Source organism: Artemia sp. Qi Xiang Cuo, chromosome 5 (assembly GCF_049724085.1).
Source record: "Artemia sp. Qi Xiang Cuo chromosome 5, ASM4972408v1, whole genome shotgun sequence".
In the NCBI taxonomy this organism is placed as follows: Eukaryota; Metazoa; Arthropoda; class Branchiopoda; order Anostraca; family Artemiidae; genus Artemia; species Artemia sp. Qi Xiang Cuo.
Genome location: NC_142798.1, coordinates 62,742,755 through 62,762,616, shown reverse-complemented (window position 1 = coordinate 62,762,616; position 19,862 = coordinate 62,742,755). Strand labels below are relative to the sequence as shown.

The 19,862-nt window shown below is 36.2% G+C and overlaps 1 protein-coding gene across 1 annotated transcript in view; it reads right to left on the bottom strand.

Moving 5' to 3' along the window:
• LOC148952358 (uncharacterized) overlaps window positions 1-19,862 on the bottom strand; it is a 108,107-nt gene that overhangs the window by 74,333 nt on the left and 13,912 nt on the right. Inside the window, exon 2 of the mRNA XM_089088942.1 lies at window positions 11,535-11,688. Coding sequence (XP_088945068.1) covers window positions 11,535-11,653 — 119 coding nt within the window. The 5' untranslated portion in view covers window positions 11,654-11,688. The remainder of the gene's footprint in view (window positions 1-11,534; window positions 11,689-19,862) is intronic.

The window sequence follows — 19,862 nt, the reverse complement described above, 5'->3', positions numbered from 1 at the left end:
CACCTTAATTCTCTGTATTTAGAGATAATATCCATTGTCACAGCTAGGCAATAATCCTAGTGCGGGGAGGGGGAAGGGTTTTAGGAGCTTCCACTAGGATCATAAATTCTATTATACTTGACTTATTTTATCGGAATACTATCACCTTAATTCTCTGTATTTAGAGATAATATCCATTGTCACAGCCAGGCAATAAACGTAGCTCGTGGAGGGGGAAGGGTTTTACGAGTTTCCACTAGGAGCATAAATTCTATTATACTTGAAAAAGTTGCAACATGCTTATCTTTCTGCTAAAAAGTTGGCAGGGGGGAGGGACAATGGGTCCATTTTGGTCCTTAGATTATAAAGATTAAAAATCCACGGATTTTTCTGATTTAAACAGGGTGCAATATGTGCCTATTTCTGCATTAAAAAACTGGTGTTAAATAGGGGAAAGAAGGGGGAGCTGGAGAATTTTTTTATTTATTCAATCAAATAAATATTTATATTTTCCTTTATTATAAAATACTCAAAATAAAATACTCATTGTTACAAATTTAGATTTTTTTTTTAGATAGATTTTCAGCTCTTAAACTAAGGTAAGCAGCTTAGATTCTAAATTGTTTTGGTTCTTCTTCTTCTAAAGACCAAAAGCACCATTAGGCTACTATGATCTAAAATATCACTGAAATACATTTTCCAACAGTACGTGGTAACGAACTATAAGTAAGGAGCAAATCGGGCTAATAGTAACCGAAACTGTAAAAAGGAAGCTTTTGTAACAATTAACACATTAAAAGAATCAACATTTTATTCTAATCCCAAATTACCGATCGAAAGCTAAGCACTTTTTAAAAAATTTTCCTGATTTTCAAAAACATCCCTAAAAGGGCCACTGATTTTGATAAAAATCACACCGTAAATTTCAGCCTATAAGAGAACTATGTAGAGGTTTCAGCTCCTAAACAATAGGCTTCTAAGTGCATAAGTACCCTTAGTTCTAGTGCCTGTCTTAAGTAGTCAGAAAGATTAACCAGTTGCAAAGTGGTTGTTTCTGCCATTTTGTGGTAGTTTACCAAACTACGATTTTTCCCAAAGATGACCGAAATATCAGATATAGAATGAAATTGTACTCACATTGAAAATAGAGAAATCCATTGTTTTGAAAGTTAATAAAATGTAATGTACTATAATCAATGTCTTAAAACATAACGAAGAATGGAATGTAGTGTGTGAATATATTATAAGTTTTTTGCCCGAGTAAATCATACGTAGCCAAGTTTAAAAAAAACAAAAAAAAAAAAAAAAAAAGTAATCAAGTTACTCCATATAGACTAACCACCGCTATATCACCACTTGACCCAAAAAAATGCATGCTACCTCATAAAAAATCAGTCTGCTAAGGGAATATGCCGGTCCTAGTAATAGGTGAATGACCCTGGTAAGGCATATTACGCAATCAGATTCAGGACTGTGTATTACCTTACTACTGTCGTTTTCTAAAGCCAAATATCTAGTGATTGTCCTTTTCTGAAGAAAACATTCTAAACACACAAGCACTACCATTAAATTATTTATTTTATACTATTTCCAAATATCATGGCCTCTTTTCTAAAATACCCCCACCCCCCTGACGGTCCGGGATATAGCCCTAGGAATATATTAAAAAACGTCGACCACTAAAATTCTTACTTTACAATATGAAAGAACACGAAAGAATGTAACAAGAAAGAATGTCATCACGGTTGAAGTTGTTGCGGAAAGAATAATACATACATCATCGGTACTAGCCAATTAGCTGATACACACGCAAAATAGATGCTAAAGGAAACTAGTCAAACGGGTAGTCAGTAGAGAACTGGATCACAAAGCGTGGTTTGTCATTGCGTTTACAATATTTAAACTGTTGTTTTTTGGGGTTTAGGGGGGGAGTACCTAGATTTGGTTACGTTTTTAATATATACTCTGCCTTACCCCCCCCCCCCCCTCTAATGTGCAAATATATAGCCCAAATTTGGTTCTAAATTTTTATATTTTCATCATATTTTGTTTTATTTTATTAGCATTAACTAATAAAACTAGCTCCTTCTCAATATAATTTTAGTTTGACTGTTAACGGAACAAGATTCAAAGTCAACTGATGAAATTGAAAGTTGGTGAGGTGACTAACTGACTATTGTCGGTTGTCACTAAACAAATGATAATCGTATGCCTATGAGAGAGAATGCTATCTTAACTTCCTGTGCGAACAAGCGAATCGGGTATTTTCTCATCCTAATAACTGAGTGATTGCTTGATAAGATTAAATGACCGCGATGTGAAAAAATGTCGACACTCATGTCAGTGTAATTAAAATAGGAACAGCGGATTTTTTCACGGGGGAAAAATAGAAAAATCAGAAAATGTGAAACTTCCTCATTATTCAAAAGCGTAACATAATTGTAGAACATTTTTTGTAGAATATTTTTGTAGAACACGTATAAATTCAAAAACGTAACAAAAATATAACGTTTTTAGGACCGTAACGTAAAACGTACCAAAAATGGTACGAACGTAACCTTGGTGGCAACCCTGCTACAGCTACTTCAGACCAAAAAGCTCGCAAAATCATCTGTTCGTCTGTTCTTGAGCTCGAAAGTGTGACGTCTGATCAAAAAAGCAGCCAGCTGTCACAAATGACCGTATCAACAAACCACTTTAAGATTCTCATATACAATTTCTATGTATGAAAATGGGTTTGAAAATTCTCTGCCAGCATGTCTGCTAAGTCCTTTTTGGAGGGTGGGGGGGGGGGTTCAAACATATAACCCTTCACTCTACCCCGTAAATTTTTATAGAACAAGTAAAAAACTAGCAAAAATATATATACACACATTTCGATGTGTTTTTTTCAAATAAGTTTTTAAGTTTTGAAATAAATACCAGAAATATTTTTTACATCAAAAAGGAAGTTATGATCCTGCAGCACCCTTATTTAGAATTCATCTAAATAAAGGGATATAAAGTGTTAATTTATCAGATGCCCTAACGACTTTACGTTTTCTTGACTTATTGCTGCGCAAAAGTTAAGTTTTGACTTAAACAGTCGTGTTTAAGTGCCTCTAGCATTTAGTTCAGACATGGTATACTATTAAAATCAAAGAAATTTTAATTAAACAAAAACAAGTTATTTCATATAAAAGCAAAGAGCAAAATTGAGTTTTAAGCCAACAGAAATTAATCCATATATGAATTCTTCCCTTTTAAAACTCCCATCCTTTACTTTAAAGCTTGACTTTTTGTCAATGACGGAGCCGTGGGTATTATAAATAAAAGGATGACGATAAATATTATTCCCAGCAGCAGACATGGTAGCGGGAACTTTGGGGTGGTAATAGCAACAATAGCAGTAGTAGTAGCATTGCAGTATTTACATATACTTATTTGGCCAACTTCAACACATTTATTCCTCATGCCCGAATAGTTTTAAATTAATACTTTAGGCTGTTTCTGATACATTGCTGATCCGTCTTTTTGATAACCTACTTGTAATTTTTGTGTTTTGATAACCCAACATGCCCCTCAACACGCCCTTAAAATTTTACTTTAATAGAATTAGCCCTTAATGATATTAGTACTAATAGTTGTGGTAGTAGTAGTACTAGTACTACTACTGCTAGCTGGATTATTATACACATGTTGCACTTTTATTAGTTCAACTTACTGAAAGCTTAATCTTAATACTCTAAGCCGTTCTTAAGATACTGCTGATTTGCCCTTTTGACAGCCTGTATACACATACTCTATTTCAATTTTATTTACACCCGTCAATATTCCTGACTATTTTTCCTTAATACCTTTAGCCTTAATAGAAGTATTACTAGCAGAACAACAAGTAGTAGTAGTATGTAAATAGTATCTTTTAGTTGGTTCAACATCCACCCCAACATGCCCTAACAGTTTTGAATTATTAGTCTAAGTTTTTTCTGGGGTAAAGTTTTACACCATAAAAACCTGCATCGACGTAAAGTGCTTTGATTTAGTTCTAGATTGTCTTCAAAATTTCCTGAAAGTCGTACAAACAGTATTAGTTACAGCAGTAACGATTGTCGTGGCATTGGTCTTAGTAGAACCAGTTGTAGTAGTAGCAGTATGGACATAACACCTTTGGTTAGTTTAACATCTTCCTGTACATGCCTTGACATTTTCAACTTAATACAATAGACAGTTCTTAGAATATTTCTAATATGCCATTTTGACAACTAGCACACAGGAATTAAGTTTTGATTTAGTTCAACATCTCCCTAAACATTCTCTGAAAGCTTAACTATCATACTCTTTGTCTCAGTAGAAATAGCTGTAATAGGAGTAGCAATAGCAAAAGTAGTAGCATTAGGTAAAATGTGTCTTTTGAGTTTTTGCCTCTCAACAGGCTTGAAAGTTTTTATTTTTTACTTTAGCTCCTTCCTCTGAAATTGCTATTACATCCTATTTGGTGACCGGAATGCAAAAACGGGTTTTAATTTGACTGAAACTTCTCCTAAGTAATCCCTGAAAATTTCACTTTAATACCATTTGTCTCAATAATAGCAGTAATAGCAGTAGCAGTAGTAGTAGTAGTAGTAATAGTAGTAGTAGCAGAGTAGTAGCATATATTTTGCTATTTGCTGGTACACCCTTTTGGCAACATAGATGCTCCTATTATATATATCCGTGTATATAAAGACTACCTTAAGACACGAAGACAACATAACAGTAAACAAAATTTCTAGTGGTATAATGTCGAAGTATTATGAACCTCATTGTATTCTATGCCCATATTTGGTGTTCGTACGGGAGATATTATGGCCATTCTACTAATAACTCAAGAAAACGTAAACTCGTTAGCGTATCTGAGAAATTATCACTCCATATCCCTTTATTTAGATAAATTCTAAATAAGGGTGTTGCAAGATCATAACTTCCTTTTTGTTGTAAAAAAAAATACTTCTGGTATTTATTTAAAAACTTAAAAACTTTATTTAAAAAAAACACATCGAAATATGTATATATATATTTTTGCTAGGTTTTTACGTTTTATACAAGAATTTACGGGGTAGAGTGAGGAGTACTGTGTTTGAACCCCCCCCCCTCCAGAAAGGACTTAGCAGACATGCTGGCAGAGAATTTTCAAACCCATTTTCGTACGTAGAAATTGTATATGAGAATCTTAAGGTGGTTTGTTGATACGGTCATTTGTGACAGCTGGCTGCTTTTCTGATCAGACGTTAGACTTTCGAGCTCAAGAACAGACGAACAGATGATTTTGCGAGCTTTTCGGTCTGAAGTAGCTGCAGGGCTGTATGCGGCAGCTCGTGCGATGCCGTAACATAAACGTGGGAGACCTTCTGCAGACGCAGAAGCTAGTCCAAGTCCAGTTCGTAGCTCCAACAGAATTAGGCCAGCAATATCTGCTCAATCAGATGGAGTCAATCGCTGGCCGAGAAAATCTGAGAAACAGTGCTGTTGTAAAGAGTGCAAACCAGGTTATATAACCTTTGAGTGCAAAAAGTGTGACATGACTTTGTGCCTTATGGCCAAAAACAACTGCTTCAAGGCCTTTTGCACAAAGTAAAAATTCCCTATTTTTGTGTATCTAAAAGGTTAATGTTGTATTTTAACCACATGAGGTAGGTTGAGGTAGACTTTGTAAAAGAAAAAAAAAAATGTCAGTAAACGATTTTTTATCAATGCTAAGCCTTAAAGGTCACTTTGGTAGCCTTTATAAATTTTTGCAAAACGAATTCCTGTATTGGTCTGTATAGGGTTAAAAAGGATAATGTAGGCGCTTTGTCCTCCAAGCACTGTTCAAAGTGCCTTGAAAGTTTCAACTTAATGGCTTCAGTCACTCCCGCAAAGTTAGTCGCAACCAGTCGCATTTGCATCCGCAATAGTAGTATTAGTAGTGGCTCTGAAGGTTTCGAGTTTATACCCTTACATGTTCATAGATACACCTTTTTTATAACTTTGACACAGACAGTTTCTTTTGATTTAGCTCAGAAGGCCCCTCAATATTGTTCTTAAACACCCTTAGCCTTTTTGGAAACACTCAGGAACAAACATTTCCCCCTTTCTCAATGATAAATCCTGTAGGTAAAAATGGCAAAATGGCATAGTTTATATTCCTTGCCCCATAGTGCTGTGGGGGCATTGCATCCCGGGAGACATAGCTATTAGACATTGTGACTACTTTGAATAAAATGGCTCAATAAGATTTCTATCAGGGGTCAGGGGGGCTCTAAAAGGGAAAGAGGAAGAAATTTACTATTATCCTTATTGGATACACTACTTGTAGTTGAAATTACAGCTTGAATTAACTTTCAAAAATGTAAGTTTGCAGTTTGAAATTTTCTCAAGGCAGGGATTGGCCATTTGTTTTCAGAAAAATACATTCTGTGGGTGGTATCGGATTTATTCTTAGTTTTGTTACTGATTATTTTATTTATTATTATGTGCTTCTTGGTTTTTCTAGGCAATACATACACACACACACAGATGGAATATTGTTGATATTTCTATTACATTACTCTAATCCCTTTCGACTTATAAAAAAAGGGACTAACTCTCCTTTTCCAATGTATTGAGCACCCTGTGAACTTTCTGTGACCGTGAGTAGAAGATATGGAAGGGATAACCCCTCTCCTATTTGGAATTAAATAAAAAAAACAAGTTTTTTAAGCCTTTGATGAGTAATACTAAACTTAATAAAATTTATATATTTAGAATTAGCATTATAAGCCCATTCTTTTGATACATTTATTGACATCAAAATTCCGTTTTTAAAAGTTTCGATTACTATTGAGCCGTATCGCTTGTTTTTTTTTTATTGTTTTTTTTTTTTTATTAAGTATATGTTATTAAGTATATGAGGGGGTTCTCCCCTTAGTCAATACCACGTTCTTTACGTTAAAAGTTAAAACAAAATTTGATTCAAAAACCCCTGAATCACAAAGGCCGTTTAATTATAATAGAGATCTATTTTGAAAGCACTAAAAAAAAAAAAAAAACTGTAGAGTAAAGAGCGAGGTATTGACTTGGGGGAGAACCCCCTCATATACGTAATAATTTCTGTTCGTTTTAAGTTCTAATGTTGCTTCTTACTTTCAGTTGAAAAAACGTTTTTTTTTTTAATTTAATTTCTGATCGTTTTTTAAATAATGCTTGGAAATCCGGCGCCCCCTTCATAGAAATGTCCCTTACCCCAAAGAAACATCCTCCACGGAAATATCCTCCCGAGTAAGCCCCTCCTCCAGCCCCCCCCCCACCGGAAAAAAATCCTTCCTGTAAATGTCCGTATACTTCCCAATGACCAATACAATATGTAAGCAATGGACAAAGTTCATAACTTGCAGCCCTTCCCCTGGGAACTGTGGGGGATTAAGTTATCCTAAAAGACATATTTATTGGATTTTCGATTATGCTGAACAAAATGGCTATCTCAAAATTTTAATTGGGTGACTTTGAGAAAAAATGAGCGTGGGAGGGGGCCTAGTTGCGCTCTATTTTTTGTTCACTTAAAAAGGGCTCTATAACTTTTAACTTCTGTTCCAATGAGCCCTCTTAAGATATTATAGGATCACTGTGTCGATATGATTACCCCTGGGGAAAAGAAAAAAAAAACAAATAAACACGCATCCGTGATCTTTCTTCTGGCACAAAATGGAAAATTCCACGGTTTTGTAGATAGGAGCTTGAAACCTCTACAGTAGGGTTCTCTGATACGCTGAATATCATGGTGTCATTTTCATTAAGGTTCTATTACTTTTAGGGGTTCTTTCTCCCTTTTTTCGAAAATCAGCCAAATTTTCTCAGGCGTGTAACTTTTGATGGGTAAAATTAAAATTGATGAAACTTATATTTTTGAAATCAGAATTAAAATCTGATTCTTTTGGTGTATCTATTGGTATCGAAATTCCGTGTTTTAGAGTTTCGGTTATCATTGAGCCGGGTCGCTCCTTACTTACAGTTCGTTACCACGAACTGTTTGATAGATTTTCTTCTTCTTTCCTTGCCCTTGGAAAAATGTCTTTTTATTAAGATATGCAGACCTTAATCCTTTGGACACAAATCCATGACATTTCCCCCCTTTCATAGACAGGGCAATAGTGCTGCATAAGAAACGAGCAATATGGTTTCCATGCATTTTTTCTAGGCCATTTCTTATGGAAGGAGTGGTCACAAAAACTTCGGAGGGAGCTCATTCGATCGTAAATTGCCCGTGCTCTTAAGCTACTCTCCTTCTTAGCCCCCAAAGATATCAGACCAAAAATTTTGAGATAGCCATTTTGTTCACTATAATCGAAGGCGCAAAAAGATATGCTTCCAAGAGAGAGGGGTTACGTTTGATCCTGGGTTTCTGATTAGCTCAAAGCTTTCAAAGATTGTTTTCGGTTCAAGAAAATCATTCATTTGTTTGTACGGGGTTCCGGAAATGGCCAAAAACTTGCTGTTGCTCTTGATTAGTCGTAATTCAAACGTGCTCATAGGGGTCATTCGCCATGGCAAGATTCCTGGTGTTTCCCAAGAGCATACTTTGGAAAGGACATGCGCACCCGATAAATTAAAACATGCTATGTGCACCTGATTTTTCTGGTTATTTACAATATCTAGAGAATGGCTTAAGGGATCGAGTTGAAACCTTAAGGGAGTAATGGAGAGGGGAGGGGGAGAAGTGGCGAGTGGAACTTGAATTTTGACTTGGCTAGGGAGCGGCGAGCAATTAAAAGAAACTTTGTTTATCCAGATCTTCGAAATACCATGTCCACTACATCTTGGGAACGGCTTAGAGGATGGGGTTGAAGCTTTCACGTACTTTCAGTCAAAGAAAAGAAGAGGACGAAGCAAGTAAAATCAAAATTTAGTGTTGGAATGAGAGGGAAAGGGCCAAACAGTTTTTGCCTCTAGTTCAAACAAAATAAAAGCTTTTGCACTACAAGCTCCTATAAGACTCATATAACTCATGCATGGTTAAGCAGCGAGTTAAATCAAAAGACACTGTATGCAACCAAATTATCGTAGATGCACAATCTCTGGAGCAGCTAAGGGTCGCTCCTGAAAGTTGCAACTTTCAGGGAATGTTCAGTGGGCAGTCGAACCAAACCAAATGACAGTATGTGCATCCAGGTTCAAAAAATACTGTATCTGCAATATTTCGGGAACGGAAATTAAGCGCTCAAAGGACAAAGTTGAAATTTTGAGGGTGTATTGGAGGGATAGTCAAGTGGATTTTAAATTTTGATTTGGTGGGGTGGACAGAAATAAATAAAAATATTATGCATGTCCCCTTAATCGAAATAGCATGTTTGCAATTTCTTGGGTATGGCTTGGGGGATGGATCTAAAAATTCTAGGTTCTATAAAGTAGAAGGAGTAGAAAGTGATTGAAGGGTAAACAGCCCTCTTTCCGTGTCGTGTTTTCCTAGCCTCCTTCTATAAACACAAGGACATGCTATCGAAATTCTGAGATAGCTATGTTTTCCCAAATAATGGAAAGCTTCAACAAATGTTCCTCGGGAATGATATGTCCCCAACAGCCCCTGGGACAAGAGCTGTAAATTATGCAACTTGATCATTGTATATTACCAGATTTTATAATGAAAAAGGAGGGATCTTAATCCTTGGTGTTCGATTAGCTTAACACTGTCGAAGATCATTGCCTGGGCTTAGAAAATCACATATTGGCTTAGATCATTGCCTGGGCGTAGCAAATCACATATTGCTTAAGAGTGGGTGGAGGGGGGGGGTCTAAAAAAAATCTGGGTACTTACTGTTCTGATTAGTTGTATATTGAGGGAGATCTTAGGGATCGTTTGCTAGAACAAGATTCCCAGAATTTCCGAAGAGAGTACTCTAGGGACGACACGTGTGGTTGAGTAAATCAAAAGACGCTATTTGCAACAGATTTTTTGACGGATTTTTTGCTTAAAGAATCGAGTTGAAGCGTTAAGAGGATATTGGAGTGTATGAAGGTCAAGTAGATTTAATATTTTATCTTGGCAAAGTAGGTAAATCAAAAGAAACTGTGCAAATTCAGACCAGGAAATAGCATGTCTGTAATGTCCTCGGAGCAGCTCGAGGGATAAAGTTGAAACTTTTGAGCACTGTTGGATCAATGAAGTGGGGAGGGCTGGGAGAGAGAAGTTAGTTTTGGGAGAAAGGGATGGATGGTCAAAATGGTTTAAGCCCTATAGGAGACCAAACATTATTCAGATTCTTAGAACTGTCGAATAACATTCCCCGTCCCCATCCTTCTTAAATTCTGTATTAAAAATATTGATAAAACAAAACGCGTCTGAAATTTTGCAATTTTCAAAAACTGAAAAAAAGACACCTGAAAAATATTTTCTTTATGAACCAATAAATATAATAATCTAAATTAAAAATAAAATAATTTAATTTTTTTCATTTTCTCCAAAAAAGTTTCTCAGGGAAAAGTAAACAGCCATATTAGACCAAAGAAGGGCGAAAATGAAAGCAAAAATAAAGTCATGTGATGATTCAAATTTGAAAGGAACATAGACTACTATCAACAATTTAATAGAGACCAAACCAAACAGAAACTTTATAACCAAACAATCGAGTCATAAGCCTATGACTCGATGTCGTTCATAAGCCTTCCAAAGGCCAAAGTGTCACCAAAGCGTCTCCTTTTGATTTCGGCTAGTCTGAACTTCATAATTTTTATGCTGTAAAGGTCACTAATTAGCCGAAGCGCGTCAATTTGTTAAAAACACAGATTAAGCCTTTTGTGTAGGCAGTTAGAAATGTGCTGCTTTTTGTTTGTGTTTTAAATACCAATATTTTTGTAGGTGTGTTCCCTTTTTGTGGTAACCGAAAATAGTAATAGGTGATTAAAACAAAAAATATAGGAAAACATCATTTTGGGAAATGAATTGTCATCTTATGCATAGATATTGCACTTTTAACAAAATAGCAAGGCCGTGTCCTGGGGGGGGGGGGGAGCGAGGGGGTTTGAACCCCCACCCCACCCCCGAAATGTTTGTCCGGCTCATAAAAACGTAACAAAAATGCACATAAACAAATTTCTGAGGTTTTCTTTAAAGTTTTTATTTGCCCCCCCCCCCACCGAACAGAAATCCTGGATAGGGCACTGCGGAACAGGAAAAGAAAATGTGTGTTTATTTATTTGCCAGGACATTCTCCGGTTAATGCAATTTTTACTCAATTGTTGCCATCACGATTACACTGGATGAATTCTATTCGTTCAAGGTCACCTACAGGAAAATGTGGACTGAGGAAGAGGGGTCTTCCACCATAGGCTCTTTTGCCATGACAAAGTTCATATTTTTTTACAAATTTTAAAAATTTTGCACTTCCTGTATAATCTTGGTTTTCTAGAGAGAGGGGGGTTGCTGTGGATTTAGAAGGGGGGTTATGACCTTGGATTGGTTACAGAGAGCTTTTGTGCAGTTTTGAAAGTTTTGTTAATCTATGGTTAATAATCTATTTCTAATTGAATATTTCGTTTTAGATTTGCAGTCACGCTTTCACCAATATGAGAGAAAACACACAACTTACACTTTTTCAGAGTTTGATACCATTGTTGTCTTTGCTATAACTTCAATAACATTTTCAGGTGAATAGAGTCTTGTTGGAGAATTGTACTGTCGTTGTAGAGTCATTTGACCTTTTTCCATACTGCTTAAGGGAGTAGGTCAACGTCTCAAATTCCCTAAAATGATTAATTGGTAAATACTAGCACAAATTGAAGGTTGAGTTCAACTAAACCTATACATAGGCAACACGCAATGACATAAGTTAATCGCCTTTAGGTAAGGCCTAGGGAGGGGAGGGACCACACTATTTCTTTTAAGGACAGGGTAAAAAAAAGAAAACAGTTGATTTTAACCACAATTTCCATTCTATACGGAAAAGGGCCCTTTTGACCAATCTCGGAGGGGGAGGGGTCCATCCCCCTGTGTACAGGCGTTCTTAGGGAAAATGTATCAATTTGAGGTCCAGAAAAAAAATATTTAGTTGAATTGTCCAATACTCAATTCAATCGCTAGTTAACCCACAATCTTTTTCTGAAAGTTCATGTGAACAGCTGTAAATTAAATTTAAAGACAAATTACTAACACCCTGCTCATTTACAAATTACCAACTAATAAATGAAAATCAATTGCTTACTAAAAACGGTGAAGCGATCAGATGTTTACAAAGTATTTAAAATAAAATAAAAAATAGAATTTCAAGAAACAAATGCAATATGCCACATAAATTACGCGGTTATTATTTTATGACAAGGTTGGATGAGGAATGTCAGAAAAAAAGACAGCCAAAACACACCTAGAATCTAGCAAAATTTTCCATCCTTACACAAACACATGCAGAGGTCTATTTTTGGGGAATAAGACAGGCGTATTTGAATTAATGACACAAAACGATATTAATATGTCATTAAGTGCCACATTGCGTCTAATTATGTATTTTAAGAGTAGCGACTAAATATCATTTTAAAAATGTACATTTGGAGTTTGGCTTTCATTTCATCTTAATGCAGGTTTGAAATCTGAACCCCAAAGAAAATATCAAACGGTTCGTGGTAACGAACTGTAAGTAAGGAGCGACCCGGCTTAATGGTAACCGAAACTCTAAAAAACGGAATTTTGATACCAAGAGATACATCAAAAGAATCAGATTTTAATTCTGATTTCAAATATACAAGTTTCATCAAGTTTAATCTTACCCGTCAAAAATTACGCGCCTGAGAAAATTTGGCTGATTTTCGAAAAAAGGGGGAAAGACCCCCTAAAAGTTATGGAAACTTAATGAAAATCGCACCATCATATTCAGTGTATCAGCGAACCCTACTGTAGATGTTTCAAGCTCCTATCTACAAAAATGTGGAATTTTGCATTTTTTGCCAGAAGAAAGATCACGGGTGCGTGTTTATTTGTTTGTTTTTTTTTCTTTTTCCCAGGGGTGATCGTATTGACCCAGTGGTCCTAGAATATTGTAGGAGGGCTCATTGGAATGGAAATTAAAAGTTCTAGTGCCCTTTTTAAGTGACCAAAAAAAATGGAGTGCAACTAGGCCACCTCCCACGCTCATTTTTTTCCCAAAGTCACCCGATCAAAATTTTGTGATAGCCATTTTGTTCAGCATAGTCGAAAATCTAATAAATATGTCTTTTACGATGACTTAATCCCCCACAGTTCCCAGGGGAAGGGCTGCAAGTTATGAACTTTGCCCATTGCTTACATATTGTATTGGTGATTGGGAAGTATACAGACATTTTCAGGAAGAATTTTTTTCTGGTAGGGGGGGGCTGAAAGAGGGGGTTACTCGCGAGAATCTTTCCGTGGAGGATGTTTCTTTGGGGTAAGGGACATTTCTATGAAGGGGGCGCCGGATTTCCAAGCATTATTTAAAATACGATCAGAAATTAAATTTAAAAAAACAAGTTTTTTCAACTGAAAGTAAGAAGCAACATTAGAACTTAAAATGAACAGAAATTATTACGTATATGAGGGGCTTCTCCCCCAAGTCAATACCTCGCTCTTTACGCTATAGTTTTTTTAAGTGCTTTCAAAAGAGCTATCTATTCTAATTAACGGCCTTTGTGATTAAGGGGTCATTTTTAAAGAATTGGAACAAAATTTGAACTTTAGCTTAAAGAGAAAGAGTAGAAGGGGAGGTGCTACTCCCACGGGGCACCCCTGCTGCCACCTACAACTTTTTTACATAAATCCTGCATGTTTTTATGTCTGTTTGTTGTCAGTGAGAATGAATAAACAGGAATTTTGTCACATTTATGGATGTTTTTTTGGATGGTTATGTGTGTTTGTCAATTTATTTGATGTTTTTCATGGATGTCAACAGTAATTTATGTCTGTTTTATGGTTTTTGTCAGTGAGATTGGAAAAACAGTATTTTTCTTACTTGAAAAAACAGGAATTTTCTCACATAGATGGTTGTTTCATGGACGGTTATGTGTGTTGGTCAATTTATTTGATGTTTTTCATGGATATCAACAGTAATTTATGTCTGTTTTATGGTTTTTGTCAGTGAGAATGAAAAAACAGGAACTTTCTCACTTGGAAAAACAGGAATTGTCACTCAGTTATGGACTTTCTTATTAAATTTTCAGTGAGAATGAAAAGACAGGAGCTTTCTCATTTTAATGTCTGTTTTATGGATTTTGTCAAGGAGAATGGAAGAAAAGTATTTTTGTCACTTTCACGGATTTTTTAATCTAATCTCACCTGTGCTGTCAGTCATTGATCAAATTGTTTCCGGGGAAGTTAATTAATGTCTGACAGATGACGTCAAGTTAATTAATGTCTTTGGAGTTCGACCAGAATTGTTTCCGAGGCAAAGTTTAGATCACACGTGACAGATGATGTCATGATTGATTGATTTGACATGAAAGGGGAATTAATTTGTTTTTCTAAGGGAAATTATTGATCAAGAAAGGGGAATTGATTTGTTGTTTCTTAGGGGAATTATTGATTCACGAAAGGGTGAATGTTTAGATATTAGCGATGAATTGTTTTAGCGCGGGAATCAGGTTTCTTAGTAATTTGAAATGTGTCAGCGCAGAGATGCCAAAAACAAAAGGAACATGCTGAAATTACGTTTAGGGATTATTTGGGCGAAACCGTTTTAGCCATTATAGGGAATTATTTCGGCGAAACAGTTAGAGACATTTTAAAGGATGATTTTAGAAAAGGTTTTAGAAGAGAATTTGAGGGTAAAACTCTGTGGTCGTTATAATACACAAGTTGTATTTTAACAGTGTCGTGAGGTCCTCTACCCTGACCCCGAAGGCTCCTCATACCCCACCCCCACCCGAAGGAAGCCCCCCGGCCGCAAAGGTCCCCCAACCTTCCAAAGGGCCCCCCCACCCCCAAACGCCCTCCCCCGGTCCCCCAAGGTCCACCCAGCACCCAAAGGACCAATCGGCGCTCAAGGGCCCCCCAGACCCCCAAAGGCCCTTCCCGTGCCCCCAAAGGCCCTCCCCCGGGCCGCAGAGGTCCCCCAGGCTCCCCAAGGGCCCCCAGACCCCCCAAGACGCCGGAGCCCCTATTATAATACTTTTTTAAGGTTTTATTATATATTTTCTGAACAAATTACCAGAGAATTATTTCGGCGAGACTGTTAGAAACATTTTAAAATATGTTTTTGAAGAAATTTTAGAAGAGGATTTGAAGGTCAAACTCTGTGGTCATTACAATAGAAAAGTTCCATTGGAATAGCTTCGTGAGGTCCTCTACCCCAACCCCAAATGGTTCCGATACCCCAAACCCCAACCCCAAGGAAGCCCCCCGTCCTCAAAGGTCCCTCAAACACCCCAACGACCACCCCGCCCTCAAGGCCCCCCCCAGACCCACAAAGGCCCTCCCCGGGCCCCGTCGTTCGTTGACGGGTGTTGTCTGAAACCTATGATTTGGGCTCGGTGGATTGCTATTTTTATCTTTTCTCAGCTGGATTTCAGAGCCTTTCATAGGTAAGTGTTGTCTGAAACTTATAATTTTGGATGTATGGGTTGCTATTTTTGAATTTTCTGAGATAAAGTTTCTGAGGATTTCATCGGTGTGTATTTTCTAAAATTTATGGGTTGAGGTGTGTAATTTTCTATTTCCGACTTTTCATAACCAGATTTCTTAGTCATTGGTAGGTGTGTGGTGTCTGAAACCTATGATTTAGGATGTGTGGGTTGCTATTTTTTAATTTTCTGAGCTATGTTTCTTAGCATTTCATAGCTGTGTGCGATCAGAAGACTATAATACAGGATATGTAGTTTGCTTTTTGGACTTTTAAGAGCCAGAATTCTTAGTCCTTCATAGGTGTTTGTTGTCTGAAACCTATAGTTTGGGATGGATAGTTGGCTATTTATGAGCTAGGCTTCTTAGTATTTCGTAGGTGACTATTATCTGAAACTTACAATTTGGGATATTTAAATTACTATTTCGGAATTTTCTGAGGTATATATCTTTGTCATTCGTTGATTTGTGTTGTCTGAAACCTATGATTTGGGATGGGTGGATTGCTATTTTTGACTTTTCTGAGCTGGATTTCTTAGCCATTCATAGGCGAGTGTTGTCTGAAACTTATGATTTGGGACACTGAGTTTTCTAGGTTCTGATTTTATACTAAAGAGTTCTGAGTTTAATGTTGGATTGTCGTGTATGCAAGACATCATGTTTGGTAAGCCGAGTTTATTTTTTACAATAAAGAGATCGGATTCTTGTTCAAAAACAGGGCGTTTTAGTACAACGCCACTAGGGTTGGGGGAGAAGTTTTAGCTTTAAGGCTTTTATTATATGGGTTTTTTAGCCTTTCGTAGGTGTGTCTTGACTGAAACTTATGATTTGATGTGGATGGATTGCAATTTCTGACTTTTCATAACCAGATTTCTTAGTCTTTTGTTGGTGTGTGTTGTCTGAATCATATGATTTGGGATGTATGGCTTGATATTTTGGACTTTTCAGAGCTGGACTTCGTAGCCTTTCATAGGTGTGTGTTGACTGAAACCTATAGTTTAGGATGAGTGGTTTGCTATTTTTGACTTTTCTGAGCTAGGTTTATTAGCCTTTCATAGGTGTGTATTGTCTGAAACTTATGATATGAGGTGTGTAATTTGCTAGTTGTACTTTTCAGAGATAGGATTCTTAGTCTATCATAGGTGTGTATTGACTGAAGCCTATAGTTTAGGATGAGTGGTTTGCTATTTTTGACTTTTCTGAGCTGGATTTCTTAGCCTTTCATAGGTGTGTGTTGACTGAAACCTATAGTTTGATTATATGATTTCAGGTGTGTAATTTGCTATTTTTGACTTTTCAGAGCTAGAATTCTTAGTCTCTCATATGCGTTTGTTGTCTGAAACTTCTAGTTTGAGATGAATAGTTTGCTATTTCAGGCTTTTCTGACCTAAGGTTTCCTAGTATTTCGTAGGTGTGTGTTGTATGAAACTTATGATTTGGGATATGTAAATTACTATTTCGGGCTTTTCAGAGCTAGATTTCTTAGCCTATCGTAGGTGTGTGTTGTCTGAAACCTATGATTTGGGATGGTTAATTTCCTATTTTTGACTTTTCTGAGCAAGGATTCTATGTCCCTAATATGCGTGGGGTGTCTGAAACTTACAGTGTGTGATGAGAAGGGTACCATTTAAGGCTTGTCTGACATTCGGTTTCTCAATCTGGTCGTTGTAATTGCTGTCTGAAAACTCTGATTTGAGTTGTGTAATGATATTTATGTAACTTAAGAGATCGATGTATTGGATAGTGCGATTGTTGTAGTGTGTGAAATCTGGGAGGTGGATGTTGGTTGTTGCTATTTTGAATTTTCTGTGCTAGGTTTCTTTGCCTTTCATAGGAGTTTTCGGTCAGAGAATTGTGATTTCGGATTTGTAGTTTGCTTTATGAACTATTCAGGGCTAGGAATCATAGTCCCTCATAGGTGTTTATTGTCTGAAGCCTATAGTTTGGGATGAATAGTTGGCTATTTCAGGCTTTTATGAGCTAGGCTTCTAAGCATATTGTATTTGACTAGTACCTAAAAATTACGATTATGGATATTTAAATCACTATTTCTGACTTTTCTGATCTATATATTTTTGTCATTGTTGATGTATGTCGTATGAAACCTATGATTAGGTATTTGTGGTCTGATATTTTTGACTTTTCTCCGCTGGATTTCTTAGCCGTTTATAGGTGAGTGTTGTCTGAAACTTATGATTTTGGACAATTATTTTCTATTTCTGGCTTTTCTGAACTAGATTTCTTAGACTTTCATACGTTTGTGGTGTAAGAAAGTTATGATTTTGGATGTTTAGTTTGCTTTTAGGACTTTTCAGGCCTAGGATTCTTAGTCCATCACAGGTATTTGTTGTCTAAAGCTTCTAGTTTGGGATGAGTGGTTTTCTATTTCTACCTTTTAATAGCTAGTTTTCTTAGCCTTTCTCAGGTGTGTTTTGACTGTACTTATGATTTGTTATGCTATTTTTGACATTTCTGACTTGATTATGCCATCGTTCCTAGCCTTTTGTTAGTGTGGGCTGTCTGAATCAGTGGATTTTGTATCGGATGACTGCTAATTTTGACTTTTTTAATCTAGATTTCTTAACCTTTCATATGTGTGTGTTGTCTGAAATCTATAGTTTAGGATGAGTGGTTTGCTATTTTTGACTTTTCTGACCTAGATTTCTTAGCCTTTAGTTGGTTTGTATTGTCTGAAACTTATTACTTGAGGTGTTTCATTTGCTTGCTTGAATTTTCAGAGCTAGGATTCTTAGTATCCCATATGTTTTTGTTGGCTTAAACTTCTACTTTGGGATGAAGAGTTTTCTTTTTCAGGCTTTTCTCAGCTAAGGTTTTACAGTATTTTATTGGTGAATATTGTCCAAAACTTATTATTTGAGGTATTTTAAATACTATTTCGGATTTCATTCGCTACATTTCTTATTATTCTATTTGTGTGTGGTTTCTGAAAAATATTCTTTGGTAGTTGTGTATTAATATTTTTGACTTTTCTGAAATTGATTTATTAGTCTTTCTTATTTGTGTGTTCTCTGAAACGTATGATTTTGGGTGTCTAATTTGCTATTTTTAACTTTTCTGAACTAGGTTTCTTAGCCATTCATAGGTGTGTGTTGTCAGAAAATTATGATTTGGGATGTGTAGTTTGCTATTTGGACTTTTCAGAGCTAGGATTCTTAGTCCATCATAGGTATTTGTTGTCTGAAACCTATAGTTTTGGATGAATAGTTTGCTATTTCAGGCTTTTCTGAGCTAAGGTTTCTTAGTATTTCGTAGGTGTGTATTGTCTGAGACTTATGATTTGAGGTGTGTAATTGGCTATTTCAGACTTTTCATAGCCAGATTTCATAGTCTTTCGTAGGTGTGTGTTGTCTGAAACCTATGATTTGGGATGTGTGGCTTGCTATGTTTTGACTTTTCTGAGCTGGATTTCTTAGCCTTTCATAGGTGTGTGTTGTCAGAAAATTATGATTTGGGAGGTGTAGTTTGCTTTTTGGACTTTTCAGAGCTAGGATTCTTAGCCCCTCATAGGTGTTTTTTGTCTGAAACTTTTAGTTTGGGATGAGTAGTTGGCTATTTCAGGCTTTTCTGAGCTAAGGTTTCTTAGTATTTCGTAGGTGAATGTTGTCTGAAACTTATGAATTGGGATATGTAAATTACTATTTTGGGGTTTTCTAAGCTATGCTTCTTAGTCTTTCGTTGGTGTGTGTTGTTTGAAACCTATGTTTTTAGATTTTTGTGTTGCTCTTTTTCGACTTTTCTGACCTTGATTTCTTAGCCTTTTAGGGGTATGTGATGTCTGAAACCTATGATTTCTGATGACGGGTTTGCTATTTTTGATTTTTCCGAGCTAGATTTCTTAGCCTTTCATAGGTGCGTGCTGTCAGAAAATTATGATTTGGGATTTATAGTTTGCTTTTTGGACTTTTCAGAGCTAGAATTCTTAGTCCCTCATAGGCGTTTTTTGTCTGAAACCTACAGTTTGTGATGAGTGTTTGGCTATTTCAGGCTTTTTTGAGCTAAGCTTTCTTAGTATTTTGTAGGTGTGTGCTGTCTGAAACTTATGATTTGAGGTGTGTAATTTGCTATTTCCGACATGATCAATTATATTTCCCCAAAATAATATAAAAAGTTTCCACTTCAGTCCCGATTTTTCTCAAAGAGATGAAAAAATTTTAAATACTATTCCGAATTTTACATTTAATTTAGTAAAGTTCAAGGTCTATTATTAATTCAATATTATAAAGAAAGTAAGGCACAATGTCTAAAGAGACAATAAATATCTTCACTTTCACTTCTAAGCTCACCAAGACATAAAAATTTAATGTTTATCTCAATATTTTACGTAGAATACAGGAAA